The sequence below is a fragment of the Macrobrachium rosenbergii genome, chromosome 9 (genome assembly GCF_040412425.1).
Source record: "Macrobrachium rosenbergii isolate ZJJX-2024 chromosome 9, ASM4041242v1, whole genome shotgun sequence".
Lineage (NCBI taxonomy): Eukaryota > Metazoa > Arthropoda > Malacostraca > Decapoda > Palaemonidae > Macrobrachium > Macrobrachium rosenbergii.
This window is the reverse complement of record NC_089749.1, coordinates 10,731,812-10,748,589: the sequence shown is the minus strand read 5'-3', so window position 1 is coordinate 10,748,589 and position 16,778 is coordinate 10,731,812. Positions and strand designations below refer to the sequence as shown.

General features: G+C 36.7%; 2 protein-coding genes across 2 annotated transcripts; both read right to left on the bottom strand.

Annotated features, from left to right (window-relative positions):
• Positions 1–8,768: 8,768 nt before the first annotated feature.
• Positions 8,769–15,933, bottom strand: LOC136842173 (proteoglycan 4-like). The gene is made up of 9 exons (XM_067109533.1): positions 14,571–15,933; positions 13,431–14,369; positions 12,698–13,315; positions 12,257–12,361; positions 11,899–11,961; positions 11,527–11,595; positions 11,157–11,221; positions 9,546–9,641; positions 8,769–8,798 (listed from the first exon to the last, which is right to left on the bottom strand). Exons 1-9 carry the CDS (start codon positions 15,931–15,933, stop codon positions 8,769–8,771), a joined length of 3,348 nt encoding a protein of 1,115 aa, XP_066965634.1.
• A 176-nt stretch (positions 15,934–16,109) lies between these two features.
• Positions 16,110–16,778, bottom strand: LOC136842172 (lysostaphin-like). The gene has a single exon (XM_067109532.1). The coding sequence runs from the start codon at positions 16,776–16,778 to the stop codon at positions 16,110–16,112; it is 669 nt and encodes a 222-aa protein (XP_066965633.1).

Below are 16,778 nucleotides of genomic sequence, written 5' to 3'. Positions count from 1 at the left end.
TAATTGAGTTTTATTAATTAGAAGTGTCCAAAGCAGACTATTTGAGTTTTATTAATTAGAAGTGTCCAAAGCAGACTATTTGAGTTTTATTAATTAGAAGTGTCCAAAGCAGACTAATTAGAAGTTGCAGTTTTATTAATTAGAAGTGTCCAAAGCAGACTAATTGAGTTTTATTAATTAGAAGTGTCCAAAGCAGACTAATTGGAGATTTTATTAATTAGAAGTGTCCAAAGCAGACTAGTGAATTTTATTAATTAGAAGTGTCCAAAGCAGACTAATTGAGTTTATTAATTAGAAGTGTCAAGCAGACTAGTGAGTTTTATTAATTAGAAGTGTCCAAAGTAGACTAATTGAGTTTTATTAATTAGAAGTGTCAAAGCAGACTAATTGAGTTTTATTAATTAGAAATTATCCCAAGCAGATAGGTGAGTTTTATTAATTAGAGTGTCAACAGACTAATTGAGTTTTATTAATTAGAAGTGTCCAAAGCTGACTAATTGAGTTTTATTAATTAGAAGTGTCCAAAGCAGACTATTTGAGTTTTATTAATTAGAAGTGTATGACGTAGACTAAGTAGGAGTGTACGAAGCAGAAGAATTGAGTTTACTTAAGTAAAAGTGATCGAAACAAACAAATTGAATTTCATTAATGTAAAATTGCACGAAACAGACGAATTTAGTCTCACGAAAGTAAAAGTGTACGAAACAGAATAAACGAGTTTCTTTAAGTAAAAGTCTACTAAACTGAGAAAATCAGTTTAAGTAAAATTGTACAAAACATGCAAAATGAGTTTCATTTTGTAAAACTGTACGAAACAGTTACTGAGTTTTATCAAGTAAACGTGTAAGAAACAGGTAAATTGAGTGTCCTTAATTAAAGTGTAAGAAACAAACAAATTAATTTGACTAAGTAAAAAAGTGTACGAAACAGACGAAAACGAATTCCACACACTAATATAACACTGACGAAAATTTAATCTATTCAATGCAACGATATCAACGCGCAATTTAAAACTACAATGAAAGCAACTGGATGAGCAGACTCAGCGCCAAACAAAAAGGAAATGTTATTTCTATTGGAATTTTAATCAAACCGGGAGAAAGTATCCATCAATTTCAACTTTAACGAAAGAGAAAAGGTACTGACTCATCTGTATCTGGCAAGAGATGTGTATAAAACTATTATGTACACCGAATACTCTAAAACTTTACTTTTCAGCACTCTATACCATTCCTATTTAAGATCGATGCTTCTTCCTACTGTGTCGAGTAAGTGAAGTGTATTAAATAAGCAAAATTTTAAACTTTTTCGAATTTTACTCTTCAAAAAATATTTTTCATTTCGCCAAACTGGCACTCTACGATTTGCCTCTCTGTTGCGTTTTTTCGCTCAAAGTAACGGTTACTTTAGGTTAAAATGTCTGTACTCTCACCTATTCAACCTTTCATTTCGTTTTGACCTCAGCAATCACTGGGCTTACAAAAAAATCGTTATGTTCATACCTATCGAATTAATATCATTGAATGGCTTCCCTGCATACATACATACATACATACATACATACATATATATATTATTATATATATATATATATATATATATATATATATATATATATATATATATATATATTTTATATAATATTTGACGTGAATATATTTATATATAGATATATTAATATTTATATGAATAAATAATTTATATATTATATATATATATACTGTATATATACTGTATATATAATATACACATGTATTTATATAGATGTATACAAGAAACTGAGAAAAACGAAGCAATAAGAAGTCACTGTATTTTCTTGGCAATCAGAGGTTTCTTTGTTTATATACAATTATTTCTCCAGTTAAAGACAATATTCTAAGCCTGATAAGGGAAATGGACGGGTGACTTTTCTTTATGATAAGAGTAAGAGAAGCATCAAGTCTTTATCTGCATCACAATCGTCGAGACGCTTTGATTGGATTCCCAATACCTATCATATTGAGGTCATGTGATGCTGGTTATATTTACTCGTAACAGTCCAGACAGTTTAGATGTCTTCTATTTAAAAGTATGGCACTGATCCCGATAAAATACAACAGAATATAGAATTTAGGCTAAAGGCCAAGCCCTGGGACCTATAAGGCCATTCTGCGCTGAAACGGAAATTGACAGTAAGAAGGTTCGCAAGGTGTAACAGGAGGAAAACCTCTAAGTTCCACTATGAATCGACTGTTAGGAGAGGGTGGAAACTAAGATGGAGTTACAGTAAAAGGAATGAAAGGGGCTGCAGCTAGGGGCCGAAGGGAAGCTGAAAAGAACCTCAAGTAATGCCTGCAGTGCACCACATGAGGTGCACTGACGGCAGTATCCCCTACGGGGTCTGTGATCTGGACGACTTTTACTAACCATCGTTCAACTGGTGCAGATGAAGTGTATTTGTCATCTTTTCAGTAGTCTAGATGAAGCTTACTTAAATCTTTTAAGTGGCCTAGATGACCTACTTACGAGCTGTTTTATGATAAATTTGTCATAAAGACAAGTAGGACTGTTTTTTTTTTTTACGATCAGCACTTAACTATTACAATATAAATGGGTTGATTTCGACTGTAAGTACAGCCTAAATTCGGTGAGAATATATATAAAATAATTTCGGACTGAAGTACAGCCTAAATTCGGTGAGAATATATATAAAATAATTTCGACTGAAGTACAACCTAAATTCGGTAAAAATATAAAAATATATAAAATAATTTCGACTGAAAGTACAACCTCAATTCGGTAAAAATATAAAAATATATAAAATAATTTCGACTGAAAATTACAACCTCAATTTGGTAAAAATATAAAAATATATATAAAATAATTTCGACTGTCAGTACAACCCCAATTCGGTAAGAATATGTAAAATGATTTCGACTGCAAGTACAACCTGACTTCGGTAAGAAAATGTAAAACAGAATTGAAATTAACTAAGATAGCTTAGTGGAAAAGTTAGTATCAAAAACCCTAAAGGCATAGGCTCGAATCCAGGAGGGATAGACGGACTTATACATAATTTCCTTTGAGAGGAGTTAGTTCTCCCATTATAAAGTGAATTCTATATATATATATATATATATATATATATATATATATATATATATATATATATATATATATGTATATGTATATGTATATATGGGTGCGTATGTTACACACAACACACACACACACACACACACACACATGTATATATATATATATATATATATATATATATATATATATATTCCATTGAATATATATAATTATTATTCACTGAAGAGCAATTTAGACATAAAAACACACACACACATATATATGTTATATAAATAGTTATGTGCACAGCAGCTACTACACGCCCGGAAACTTCTAATTCATTTAATTCTTAGGAACGGCGTGCCAAACCAGAAGATGGAGGATACTTACGGTATCAGAAATTTCTTTTTGTTTTCTCTCAACAACTTGAGTTCGAATGGAAGCGCCCGTGACTATCCTCCGCCTGGTCCGTGTTACTGAACGCCGACCAAAACTCTATGGGCTGCTTATCAGGGACCTCCACGTCTCCTGTGATGGGTGGTTTGAGCAGGGTCGATCCAGGTCATTCTCATGGTGGTGAGTCACGTCGCCACTGCCTGCCCATTCGAGGATTACCTGCAGGGAGACATAGGTGAGATTTGGCGGCGTCTCTTGGAAAGGGAATAAGGACAGGGCAGAAAACTGAAGAAGGGGAGAAGTCATTAGGATCCAGGCCTAAAGCTTTTCCAAGTGATAGATCTGCCAGTGAGTAAAGACGCCATCCTGCATTCAGCCTCAGCATCACCCCCACCCCTCTATTGGCTTAAAAGTAAATCCTAAGCACCTTAAATTCTCTACCAGTTTCAAATCTAAGCCTCTTTCATCTTGTTTAAATAACATATCCCCTCCCCTGCTTGCTGGACAACATAATCTCACATTTACCCCATTTGCCATCATAACACTCCATTCAAGAGATTTCTGTTACTCTCTTACACTTTCTTTTGATGTCCTTCTTCAGCCTCTGCTCCATTCACCAAATTATCCGCATAAAACAATTCCCATTGATTTTTATTCCTAATATCTTCGCTCAATACACCCATGATCAATAGAAAAAGAAAAGAGCTAAATGCCAGTCATTGGCGTGGAGGGTTTTCAACTTCTCTTCTCGAAACCCATCAATAGCCTCAACGAGGCTTTCTTCTTAAAAACTAAAGAAAAATTAACCACCCTTTGGTAGCTGAAAATTCTCTAGCCTGAAGAAACCGTGATTCTCAAGTCGTTGTCGATGAAAATGTTTTTAGTTGGGAAACGTTACCGGAGGTCAGCTTGTATAACGTTCATCGTTCGGTAATTTTCACTAAAACATAAATAACCGGAGTACATGAGCTTTCGACTTCTCCAAGCATCGTAGAAACCCTAGAAAACAATGAAAGCTATATGAAATGAAATTTCTTAAAGGGAAAACATTTTCAAAAAACTTTAAAACTGAATCATATTTACTCACCAGCTTACAAGGCATCAGCCCTTTACCAAAATCAACTTTGGAAAAACCTTCTTTGGGAAAACTGAATAATATTTAATACTTTAGCTTACAAGGCACCAGCTTTAAGACATCATCTTGAAGGATTTGCTACACTACGAGTTTTTCCCGCGAGAGCCTTTAAATATTTCTTGAACGACATGCGATACAAGTAGCATCAGAGTTTTAATCTCAAAGCATTCGGCCTTTTAATCAACATTTTCAACAAGAGATTGACTTCAAGCTGAAAGCCGAAAGGTGTTTTATAAATTGGATAGAAAATTACATATATTTCCACTTCTACAAGATAATAAAAACTACAGCAAAATCTTAGGATCTACAACAGAAACTAATTAAACATAGGACATTAAAAGCAACCAAAATTATTTCTCTCGCTTCACCATTGTGACTCATCTGATTTCAGATACACCTGTCTCTGATTATAGATTTGATATTTTATTTAGCTGACTGATTTTCTTTCGTGACGGTGATGATACAGTTCAATCTCAGGGTTGAAATTTATTCCACCAATTGTTAGCTACACTTGACGTCGTTTTTCGGCCCAGAGCACTTGTTATACTGTATACTTCAGTCCTTGCTACCGTCTCTAGTTGGCCACATATTTACACTGTTACCTAGTCTATACTGAATCCATATTTTCCTTTATATTTTCTGCACATCTTGCGAGTGTCAACAGATCCCTGGGAGATCCAAGGACAACAGTGTAGGAAAGTCAGCATTTTAATCTGAAGATGTTTATGCTAATTCTTTTATTCTTCGTCATTTCCAGATGTTTATTAATCTTTTAAAATTTTTCAAACGACCTTTACTAAGGAGAAACTTCTCTATGATTTCAATACCAGTAAACTCTATGGAATGAATCAGCAGCTTTTTTTTAAATAGCTAAATATCTTTGTGTTGCCGTATTTTGTTGATGTCCTAACTCTATCTTGAGCTAATAGAAACATCTTTTTATACAGTGATAATCAAATCATTGGTCTCTGCCGGTCAACTTCTTTTCATATTTTGATTATAGATCTATTAAGCTACAATGATGAGTGACAAGCTTCATGTCTATTGCCCTATAATGGACTAGGATGAACTAATTTTGAATTTCACAAGAGGTTAACTTGTTCCAAACAAATTACTTATAAAAAAAAACATAAACTTACCCTAAAACCAGTATATCTCAAAGGGGGCTTTGGTAGCCCCATACCCCAAAAGAATTCACCTTACAGGAGTGGGATTGAGGGGGGAGGGGTATAGTACTCCTGGCCAGGTTTGCATTAACTAGCTTATGAAATTAGATATATGGCGTACCTTTTAAAACGTGTTTTTTTGTCTTGTATAGCCTATGCAACCGTTCTGGAGTTTTACAGGTGATTTACAACACAAGCCTAGCCTGACCTTAACTGGCAACGGCCTAACCAGTAAATGCCACTTGGCCCGCTAAATCTAGCCAACTTTGGCTACTAACCTATGCCTAGCCTAGTAAGGACCTCATCACTTTACAATCACGTTACAGTTACCAAATGTTTACTAATTACTAATGTTCACTATTAAGAGCAGATGAATGATGCTGTTATAAAGTACGTCATAAATAGTGCTTACCTGTATGTTAAAGTGGTGTTGGAACTTCTTAGGAGCTCCCATTCAATCGATTTCATTAATTGCTTCATCCTTCGTACTCTAACCAGGTAGAAATTGATACCTCGCCCAGCCCAACGCTGGTGTAGGGCTAAGTCCCTAGCAACAATGCAAACATAATCAAAACTTGCTTCAACTATTTCGACCAGGATGATCCTAGTCCCAAGACTTACATATACCTAATGCATTTTTGGGTGAAATAATCAAAACTTGCCATTTTGAAAGCCACCAAAAATGACAGTAACTGGCCCTACTCTCTCTCAATTTTGCATGGAGGGGGCGGGGGTTATTCTTACCTTATAAGTCGTAAAAATTTTTTTATTTATCCTTGTCATTTATATGAGAATCCTTCAGTAATTTGGTATTGGCAACTTATAAAATTATTTTTTGGACGACTCCAGCCACCTCCCACATTATAATTTATATTTTTCTTGGGTAAAATACATCAAAACAAAACATTTCTTCTCAATACACAGCCTTCGCAAATGCCTCATGACAGAGAAAAAATATTAATCAAATTACGGTTTATAAGGTAAGACAATACCGGCCACCATCCCCCTCCATAGCTAATACGGCAAAATTGTAACCAGTAAACACCCCTGGGGTATGTTAGGTTGGTATTTTTAGGTTCTTTTAGTGCCCTGTCATTTCCTAGCCATTTTTGCATGAAAAACCCAAAATGGTTTTCCATACAAAAATGGCTAGCTGGAGTCTTCCGGAAAATGACCATTTGGTATACTGACTTAAGTATATAATATCGTTGAGTTCTAATTACTCAATATCCTCCTTACTTGGGTAACCTTTTCAACGCCAAGGTGAACCTTACTGCAGCATGGCCTTGCTAAATGCCTACGACATTTTACCGCAAAATAATCCAACAAAGTGGGTGAGGCTACTTACATTTCTTTCCATAATCGCTGTTTCTTTGCAGAATCCATATGCACTCTGAAGACGTATCACGGTAATTAACTGTCTCTTGATTCTCCCTTTATAAAGATCATTTTACCGAGTACACTCTTGCCAGTTTAAAGTTGAGAACTAAACGTCAACAGTGAACAGGTGTTGTGACGTTTGGTTGCATTCTATTCACTACCCAGAAATGGTAACGTTTCCGATAACAAGTGTTCCTCATCACAAAAATTTAATTGCGACAGAGATATTTGCTGGTATTTATAAGTAAACACTTTAAAATAATTGCGATATTAATAATATCACTAACATGACTAACATAGCGATATTAATAACATCGCTATGTTAGTCAAGTCAGTTGTAAGAAACGTATTCTTAGTTACAAGCGAAAACAACTTTGATAACTGAAAACGTCAAAAGCTGAATGACAGAAAACGTACATTTATTTTTCTTGGGTAACTATACTTTTTATTCTGGATTTCTCCTTTGCAATTACATTGAATGATTCTCTCTTTGTCGCATTTAGCAACTTTTTTGGAGTAAAAACCCGCCATTCAGTAATAGGGCTTAATCAATTTGGTTTAAATAAATAACACGTTACTGACATTATTAACAGAAACTCTTTATCAGCAATGTTATTTATTCAAGTGATTAGTTTTCACGAAATTCAGCAATGTTAGTCTTATTTCCATTTTAGTTGCTACAATAGAAATGAATAGAATATACAATTTAGGCCAAAGGCCAAGCCCTGGGACCTATGAGGTCATTCAGGGCTGAAACGAAAAATGACAGTAAAGAGGTTTGAAAGGTGAAAAAGGAAGAAAACCTCAAAGCAGTTGCACTATGAAACAATTGTTAGAGAGGGTGGAAAGTCAGATGGAAGAAAGAGAATATGAACGGAGGTACGGTAAAAGGAATGAAAGGGGTGGCAGCTAGGGGCCGAAGGGACACTGCAAACAACCATAAGTTATGCCTACATTGCACCGCATGAGGTGCACTGACGGCACTAACAGTAGACCATGTGGTGTACTGTGCAATATTCAGTAGGAAACTCAAAATGAAACATTACCTTCCGCCAATAATTATCTTTATTCATCCTAATACCAATTAAGGCTACATCAAGAGGAGGATGATATTACACAATCAGAAATTCACTATAATAAATCACTGTGGTTGACTCTTACTCTCCCCCCCCCAAATGACAGCATTTGTGTTTAAATAAGAAATACAGAGATGTTGAATCTGTTACATTCAAAGTTAAAATAGACAGACTCTCCGTTCATTAAGGAAGTAGCATACTATTATCATTGTTTTAATATAGAATGAAAGGTTAAATACTGACAAAACAGTTACAGTAACTATTCACTGATGAACACACCTCCCAAAAAAAGCTTGGTTTTATCGAATACATTGTCAGTGACATCACGGAGATAATGATATGCAAGGTTACATCAAAGTACATCCCTCAGTTTTCTAAACAAAAAATAAGCATTTTTTTCACCTGAATACAAAGTATTTCAATATTTATTTCTATACCCAATTTATATGATCACAGCATATATTTTATTCACTGCTGACATCTGATTGTATCAACATACACTGTCCAATTTAAAAGTGGCGGCAGGCCTTTTATTCAATCAAATTTTGAATCGATTTGTTAAGCTTTATCCTTCCAGGGGAGCTGAACCTGAAATTAAATAAATATTCAAGTCACTGCGTTGAACAAATGACCTAAATATTGGTTGTTGTCAAATGTTACTCAGAATCTTAAAATCAGACGTGATAAATTATAAATTTTAAGTATTTCAAAAGGGATGTCCATAATGTAATATTCATTTTAGTATTTTAAAAAGAATGGGTATAGTACACCCTGTCTTTTCAAATAAAAATATGATCTGAATAAAACTTATTTATCCTTAATTTTATTGTCTATGTATCGTTGGTATGGTCTTCTCAATTTGCCTTCACGTTTTAAAGAAATATCTGAGTGATGAGGCTACTTTGTTCCTAGCTAATCTGTGTTTCATACACAATAGCATGTTAATGTTACTATGGTTTAATTTTAATTTTTAAAAATTATTTATAAATAAGAATATATGTGTCTGGATGCATGGGGTCAACCACTTGTGACCCAAAATTAGAATAGAATAGAATACAGAATTTTGACCAAAGGCCAAGCGCTGGGACCTGTGATGCCATTCAGCGCTGAAAGGGAAATTGAAAGTAGGAAAGTTTTAAAGGTGTAACAGGAGGAAAACCTTTCAGTTACACTCTGAAACAACTGTTAGGAGAGGGTGGAAAGTAAGAGGGAAGACAGAGAATATGAACGGAGGTACAGTAAAAGGAAAGAGCTTTCATTCCAGCCCTCTGAATCTCCCTCCAGTAATAGCTAAATGAAGCAAGCGGTAACAAAATAAGATGAGGTCTGACTAACCTTGTGGGATCCAGTCACCATTGTGGCAGTAGTTGACAATACCACTGATGTTGGTTGAGCAGCCGTGAGTGTACCTCCATCCACCAAAGCAACACCCTTTTGTAAATAAATAAAAATAAAAAATCAGTCTTATTCGTGTGTGGAAAAATCATTCACGAATAATTCCGTTTATTTTTTTGGAGATAACAGAAAACATGTAAGACCAATTCAAGAAACCTTTGCATGCTTAATCACTTTTTTCTTGAGTGTTTTAGTAACAAGAGCCTGTGCAAGTACAATTCCACCTTTACCAACAATAAAAATAGAAATTTCTTCTCTTTTTTTGATTTTGTAAGACATCAAGTATGACTGACCACTGAAATTCTTACTTTTCAATGCAGGAATTATTGCAAGCAGAAAAGATGTGCAATTAGTGATGAACGCAGTTGCTCTAGTAAACTAAGATATGAAAGGAGCAGAAAATGACTTAACTGACGTTCTTCCTCGATAATGGTCGATCAGTTTATAGTGACAAGCTTTTTTTTAATCAGAACTTTATATTCTTCAGACTTTTGCTGCAAAGTATACGACCTCAGCTTAAGACTGATGACGGAAATTATCAAGGTAGAATTGAAGTCAATTGTTTCGGCTTCTATATATTCAATTTCAGTTGAACAATTACATCAGCGTCAACAGAAAATAAGCTTTTCCCTCTTTCTTCAACTGCAAGGATCGATAAGCTTGAGATCTAGCGTTAAGCCCGCTTGATTTCCTTCAGTATCTCAATTCTAAAAAGGGACCAAAGTCTAGAGTTTTACTTTTGTTAGAATGAAACTCATAGTTACTGCAAAAGACCAAAGGAGAAGCTTATGCCAAGCATGTGAATGTTTCATGACCACCTTTCTGTCTTTCTTGCAGTACCTATAACGGAAGGATCTCCAAAGGGACATCATTAGAAATTGGTGAATGTTGAGGAAATATAATTAAATATAAGCCCCTAAGCAACTTGTGACCTTTAAAGAATACCCATTATTCATTTTTAAGTTTTTATCAAAAGACAAATTCTCAATGCTAATACGCCATAATGTATTATCACTGCAGAAACGCCACGAATTAGGTATTTTACCAAGGGGGAACCTGAACTTTTCTTCTTAAACCTTTCGATGAAACAAATAAAAATCATGAGCAATTAAATCCGAAGTTGTATAGTGAAATAGGATATTCAAACATTTGCATTTCTTAGGAAGCCGAAAGCAGATTTAAATCTTTATTTTCTCCAGACTAAATTATTCACTAGCTGATACGTCGTGAAAATACTTCAAAAATAAGCTGTCAAAAATGAACAAGACTTAAAAATAAATGAATGAATGATTAAAAACAACTATTTTTTGAATGCAAAAACTATCCAAAAATGAATAATTGCCTAGAAATGACCACCAACATTGTGAAACCAAGACTTTTCTACATATTTTGCACTATTAAATTTAAACAATCAGTCTTCATTGTATTAGGCTGATAAGCTGACTCCTCTTTCATTAACATAAAAAGACTTAGATTCGCTACTACATTTATTAGCTAATCTTGATGTAATCAGATGTCGTTCTAAGTAACATTGTTTTTATATTATCTTACCTGTTGAGTTCTTTTTGCTGTGTAGTCAACGACTCCAGATGTTGTTGGCGGGGTGTTATCATTCACTGTGACAGTATTTGGAAGAATAATAACATTAATAGGAGAAATGGTAGTTGATATTGTTTTTTTTACATACAAGAACTACCTGAAAATATACAGTCGAACTAAAGTGACCACAAACATTGCGAATAATAGACTTTATATATATTTTGTAATGAGAAATATTAATAATATTCTTTATTGCATTGAGCTAATATGACCACTCTTCTTTAATTGGCATAAAACGCTGAGAGTTTCACTTAAATATTTACTGTACAACCTTGATGTAATCTGCTATCATTATAAGTCAACTCTTTCTGTTATATTTTACCTGTTGAGTTATTGGGATTGTAGTCAACGTCTCCAGGTGTTGTTAGCGTGGTGTCATCATTCACTGTGACTGTGTTTGAGAGAAGAATGGTATTAGTCAGAAGAAATCATAGTGGATGTTATTTTCTATGTTCAAGAATTATCTGACAGTATACCATCGCATCTAAATGACAATAACCTTGAGAAAAATAAAAGTTTTTACATATTTCATGTCATAAAATTTAAACGGACAGTTTTTATTGTATTGGGCAAATATAGTGACTCCTCTTTCACAAGCATAATAGGCTGAGAGATTTGCTTTTATATATTTAGTGTCGAAGCCTGATGTAATCCAGTGTCGATCTAAGAATAGGTGTTTTGTATAACATCTTACCTGTTGAGTTATTGGGAGTGTAGTCAACGTCTCCAGGTGTTGTTGGCATGGTATCAACATCCACTGTGGTTGTATTTGAAAGAGGAATTACATTAGTAAGGAGATATAATATTGAAACTTTTTCTTAAATACAAAAAATATCTGAAAAATATAATTTAAAAAAATGACCACAAACGTTGTTAAATTATTCTTACGGATTTTTTAAAAAATTTGAATACTTAGCCTTTTTTTACAGCAGGAGGATATGCTGACTTCTTCCATTAACAAACTAGGCTGAGAGTTTCATTTCTATATCAACTGACCAATCTTGATGCAATATAATGTCATTATAAGTAACGCTGTTTTCATAAAATCTTACCTGTTGAGTTAGTGGGAATGTGGTCACTGACTCGAGGCGTTGTTGGTGTGCTGTTATCACTCACTGTTATTGTATTTGAAGGACGAATGACATTAGCCTGTAAAACTGATAGTGAAAATACATTTTTAATACAAGAAATATCTAATAATATATAACCGAATTAAAAGACCGCAAACATTGTTAAATATAAATGATTTTACAGTTTTTGTTCCATAAGTTAAATACCAAGTCTTTATTACAAAGGCAGGATATAATGACTCCTCTTTCCTTACCATGAAATGCTAAGAGATTCATTTACATTTTAACAGCCCAGTCGTTTTAAGTATAGATTATTGCAAAAGAGAAACTTAGGTAGAGATAGATCAACCTCCTAACAATAACATTATTTTCAATTTTTAATCTCATGTTACCCCAAGTAACATTTTCTGTATAACATCTTACCTTTTGTGGTACGATCTTCGGTTGTAGGAACCGTCGGGCCTTTTGTGATGCGATCTTCGGTGGTACGATCCTTGGGGTCTTTTGTGGTGCTATCTTCGGTGGTAGGAACCTTAGGGGCTTTTGTGGTACGATCTTCGGTGGTACGATCATTGGGGTCTTTTGTGGTGCTATCATTGGGGCCTTTCGTGATACGGTCATTGGGGCCTCTTGTGGTATGATCCTTGGGGTCTTTTGTGGTATGATCTTCAGTGGTACGGTCACTGGGGTCTTTTGTGGTACGATCTTCAGTGGTACGATCTTTGGGGTCTTTTGTGGTACGATCTTCAGTGGTACGATCATTGGGGTCTTTTGTGGTACGATCTTCGGTGGTAGGAACCTTGAGGGCCTTTGTGATATGATCTTCAGTAGAACGATCATTGGGGCCTTTTGTGGTATAAGCCTCGGTGGTAGGAACTTTGAGGGCTTTTGTGGTACGATCATTGGGGTCTTTTGTGGTACGATCTTCGGTGGTATGATCATTGGGGTCATTTGTTATACAATCTTCGGTGGGATGATCGTTGGGGTCTTTTGTGGCATGATCATCAGTGGCATGATCACTGGGGTCTTTTGTGGTATGATCTTCGGTGGGATGATCATTGGGGGTTTTTTGAGGCACGATCATCAGTGGCATGATCATTGGGGTCTTTTGTGGTACGATCTTCAGTGGGATGATCATTGGGGTCTTTTGTGGTACGATCATCAGTGATATGATCCTTGGGGTCTTTTGTGGAACGATCATCAGTGGTATGATCCTTGGGGTCTTTTGTGGTACAATCTTCGGTGGGATGATCATTGGGGTCTTTTGTGGTATGATCTTCGATGGTATGATCCTTGGAGTCTTTTGTGGTACGATCATCAGTGGTATGATCATTGGAGTCTTTTGTGGTACAATCTTCGGTGGGATGATCCTCGGGGTCTTTTGTGGTGCGATCTTCGGTGGTATGGTCATTGGGGTCTTTTGTGGTACGATCATCAGTGGTATGATCCTTGGGGTCTTCTGTGGGACGATCTTTGGTGGTATGATCATCGGGGTCTTTTATGGTACGATCTTTGGTGGAATGATCCTTGGAGTCTTTTGTGGCACGATCATCAGTGGTATGATCATTGGGGTCTTTTATGGTATGATCTTCGGTGGTATGATCCTTGGGGTATTTTGTGGTACGATCATCAGTGGTATGATCCTCAGGGTCTTTTGTGGTACGAAATTCGGTGGTATGATCATTGGGGTCTTTTGTGGTACGATCTTCAGTGGGATGATCATTGTGGTCTTTTTTGGTAAGATCATCAGTGGTATGATCATTGGGGTCTTTTGTGGAACGATCTTTGGTGGTATGATCCTCGGGGTCTTTTGTGGTACGGTATTCAGTGATATGATCATTGTGGGTTTTTGTGGTACGAACTTCGGTGGTGTGATCATTGGGGTCTTTTGTGGTACGATCATCAGTGATATGATCCTTGGGGTCTTTTGTGGTACGATCATCAGTGATATAATCCTTGGGGTCTTTTGTGGTACGATCTTCGGTGGTATGATCATTAGGGTCTTTTATGGTACGATCTTCGGTGGTTTGATCCTTGGGGTCTTTTGTGGTATGATCATCAGTGGTATGATCGTTGGGGTCTTTTGTGGTACGATCTTATGGTGGTTTGATTTTTTGTTGATCATTGGGTCTTTTGTGGTAAGATCATCAGTGGTATGATCATTGGGGTCTTTTATGGTATGATCTTCAGTGGTTTGATCCTTGGGGTCTTTTGTGGTACGATCTTTGGTGGTATGATCATTGGGGTCTTTTGTGGTACGATTCAGTGATATGATCCTTGGGGTCTTTTGTGGTACGATCTTCGGTGGTATGATCATTGGGGCCTTTTGTGGTACGATCTTCAGTGGTACGATCCTTGGTGTCTTTTGTGGTACGATCTTCAGTGGTATGATCGTTGGGGTCTTTTGTGGTACGATCTTTGGTGGTATGATCATTGGGGTCTTTTGTGGTACGATCTTCGGTGGTTTGATCCTTGGGGTCTTTTGTGGTATGATCATCAGTGGTATGATCGTTGGGGTCTTTTGTGGTACGATCTTTGGTGGTATGATCATTGTGGTCTTTTGTGGTACGATCATCCGTGGTATGATCCTTGGGGTCTTTTGTGGTATGATCTTCGGTGGTTTGATCCCTGGGGTCTTTTGTGGTACGATCTATGGTGGTATGATCATTGTGGTCTTTTGTGGTACGATCATCAGTGGTATGATCCTTGGGGTCTTTTGTGGTACGATCTTCGGTGGTATGATCATCGGGGTCTTTTGTGGTACGATCATCAGCGGTACGATCCTTGGGGTCTTTTGTGGTACGATCTTCGGTGGTATGATCATTGGGATCTTTTGTGGTATGATCTTTGGTAGGATGATCATTGGGGTCTTTTGTGGTACGATCTTCAGTGGTATGATCCTTGGGGTCTTTTGTGGCATCATCTTCGGTGGTATGATCATTGGGGTCTTTTGTGGTACGATCTTTGGTGGTATGATCATTGGGGTCCTTTGTGGTAAGATAATCAGTGGTATGATCATTAGGGTCTTTTGTGGTATGATCTTCAGTGGTATGATTATTGGGGTCTTTTGTGGTACGATCTTTCAGTGGTATGATCATTGGGGTCTTTTTGGCACGATCATCAGTGGTATGATCATTGGGGTCGGGGTCTTTTGTGGTACGAGTGGTATGATCATCCGTGGTGGTATGATCATTTGGGTCTTTTTGTGTACGATCTTTGGTGGATGATCCTTGGGGTCTTTTGTGGTACGATCTTGGTGGTATGATCCTCGGGGTCTTTTGTGGTACGATCTTCAGTGGAATGATCATTGGGTTTTGTGGCACGATCTTCAGTGGTATGATCATTGGGGTCTTTTGTGGTATGATCTTCAGTGGTATGATCATTGGGGTCTTTTGTGGTACGATCATCAGTGGTATGATCCTCAGGGTCTTTTGTGGTACGATCTTCGGTGGTATGATCATTGGGGTCTTTTGTGGTACGATCTTCAGTGGGATGATCATTGTGGTCTTTTGTGGTAAGATCATCAGTGGTATGATCCTTGGGGTCTTTTGTGGCACGATCATTAGTGGTATGATCATTGGGGTCTTTTGTGGTACGATCTTCTGTGGTAAGATCTTTGGGGTCTTTTGTGGTACGATCTTTGGTGGTGGTATGATCATTGGGGTCTTTTGTGGTACGATCTCAGTGGTATGATCCTTGGGGTCTTTGTGGTACGATCTTCGGTGGTAATCAGTGGTCTTTTGTTTGTGGTATGATCATCATTGTGGGGTTTTGTGGTACGATCTTCGGTGGTATGATCATTGGGGTCTTTTGTGGTATGATCTTTGGTGGATGATCATTGGGGTCTTTTTGTGGTAAGATCTTCAGTGGTATGATCCTTGGGATCTTTTGTGGCATCATCTTCGGTGGTATGATCATTGGGGTCTTTTGTGGTAAGATCTTTGGTGGTATGATCATTGGGGTCCTTTGTGGTAAGATCATCAGTGGTATGATCCTTGGGGTCTTTTGTGGTATGATCTTCAGTGGTATGATCATTGGGGTCTTTTGTGGTACGATCTTTGGTGGTATGATCAATGGGGTCTTTTGTGGCACGATCATCAGTGGTATGATCATTGGGGTCTTTTGTGGTACGATCATCCGTGGTATGATCCGTGGGGTCTTTTGTGGACCGATCTTCGGTGGTATGATCCTTGGGGTCTTTTGTGGTACGATCTTCGGTGGTATGATCATTGGGGTCTTTTGTGGTACGATCATCCATGGTATGATCCGTGGGGTCTTTTGTGGACCGATCTTCGGTGGTATGATCGTTGGGATCTTTTGTGGCATCGATCTTCAGTGGTATGATCATTGGGATCTTTTGTGGTATGATCTTCGGTGGTATGATCATTGGGGTCTTTTGTGGTACGATCTTCAGTGGTATGATCCTTGGGATCTTTTGTGGGATCATCTTCGGTGGTATGATCATTGGGGTCTTTTGTGGTACGATCTTTGGTGGTATGATCAT